Source organism: Seriola lalandi, unplaced genomic scaffold, assembly GCF_002814215.2.
Source record: "Seriola lalandi dorsalis isolate HSWRI2012SDOR001 ecotype SW California unplaced genomic scaffold, Sedor1 jcf7180002054752, whole genome shotgun sequence".
NCBI lineage: Eukaryota > Metazoa > Chordata > Actinopteri > Carangiformes > Carangidae > Seriola > Seriola lalandi.
The window spans coordinates 34040-35260 of record NW_019525305.1 but is presented as its reverse complement, the minus strand read 5'-3'; the positions used below and the strand labels follow the sequence as shown (position 1 = coordinate 35260).

The 1221-nt window shown below is 47.3% G+C and overlaps 1 protein-coding gene across 1 annotated transcript in view; it reads right to left on the bottom strand.

Moving 5' to 3' along the window:
* Positions 1-1221, bottom strand: part of LOC111668719 (voltage-gated delayed rectifier potassium channel KCNH1-like) — a 40888-nt gene that overhangs the window by 13399 nt on the left and 26268 nt on the right. The window contains exon 7 of the mRNA XM_087178929.1: positions 957-1153. Within this exon, the coding sequence (XP_087035055.1) occupies positions 957-1153 (197 nt within the window). The remainder of the gene's footprint in view (positions 1-956; positions 1154-1221) is intronic.

Genomic DNA, 1221 nt, shown 5'->3' with positions numbered 1-1221 from the left:
ACACACACACACACACACACACACACACACACACACACACACACACACACACACACACACACACTCCTGCCCTACCACTGATTGATGATGCTGCTGACTTCTGCTTCTCCTGAATAAATATAACTTTAAATAAAGTAAAAATAACAGACTGGTTTCTAAATGTCGGAGCAGTGGAAGAAAACTCGACTGTGCAGGAGCTGACAGCTGTTTGTGTTGGAGAACCTGAAGGTGACTCATGATGTTACAGCTCAGAGACGTTATTATTAATGTCTGATTCATAATGATAATCAATAGGTTCCTAATCAAACGGTAAATCTGATCCACCTTCATCCATGTGCTCCACCTGCTAGGAGCTACATTTCTCAGCAGTGTGGGTGTCACCGTCTGTAAATCAAGTGCTCCCACACAGCAAAGTAATGTTTGTTGTTTATATGAAACATTAGAGTTTGTTTTGTCTCTTTTCGCTCTTTAATTACAGAGTTAGAAAAAAGCTGTTGACATAATATAAATGTACTGTTGTGTTTCCCGGCGCTGCGCCTGACTTCTCCTCTTCCTCTTCCTCTTCCTCTTCCTCTTCCTCCGAGGCGACAGCCACACTCGTGTTTTACTTTTAAAACTCCTGCTGTCTCTAAACGCTGCTGACCTCGTCGTCTCCAGAGTTGCGGTTCAGTCCGGACGGACTTTTGGAATGAAACCCGCGGTCGCTCCCTGATTGGGTCTTATCAGTCGTGACGCATCCTTCCCTGATTCGTCACTCGATCACGCTCCAAGCAAAGAAATCTCTGGTCTTAACTTTCCACCGTTGCTCACAGTTTTTTCAGCAACTAAACAACCAACTAAAGAGAAGACAACCTGCTTCCTGTTTACACGGGGACCCAGTGTAACTCACACGACTACGTGACGCTGTAGACTGCGGTCTGCATTATGAAGTGTGAGGGCGACGAGCGCCGACTCACCCGCTTCCTCAGGTTGTAGGTGAGGACCAGGTTTCTGGCGAAGTGGTTTGCGAAGTTGGAGTAAAACTCCAGGACCTTCTGCAGCGCGTCCCGTTTGATGATGTGGAGGTCGCAGTAGGTCAGCGCTCGGACGTTGGCGCAGGACTGAGCCAACGTCATCTCCTTCCAGAAGACGTCGCCGAACACGTCGCCTTTACCTGCAGGACAGACGGACAGACAGACGCAGTTTCATCATCTTCTTCACTCAACATCTGGATGATTTATA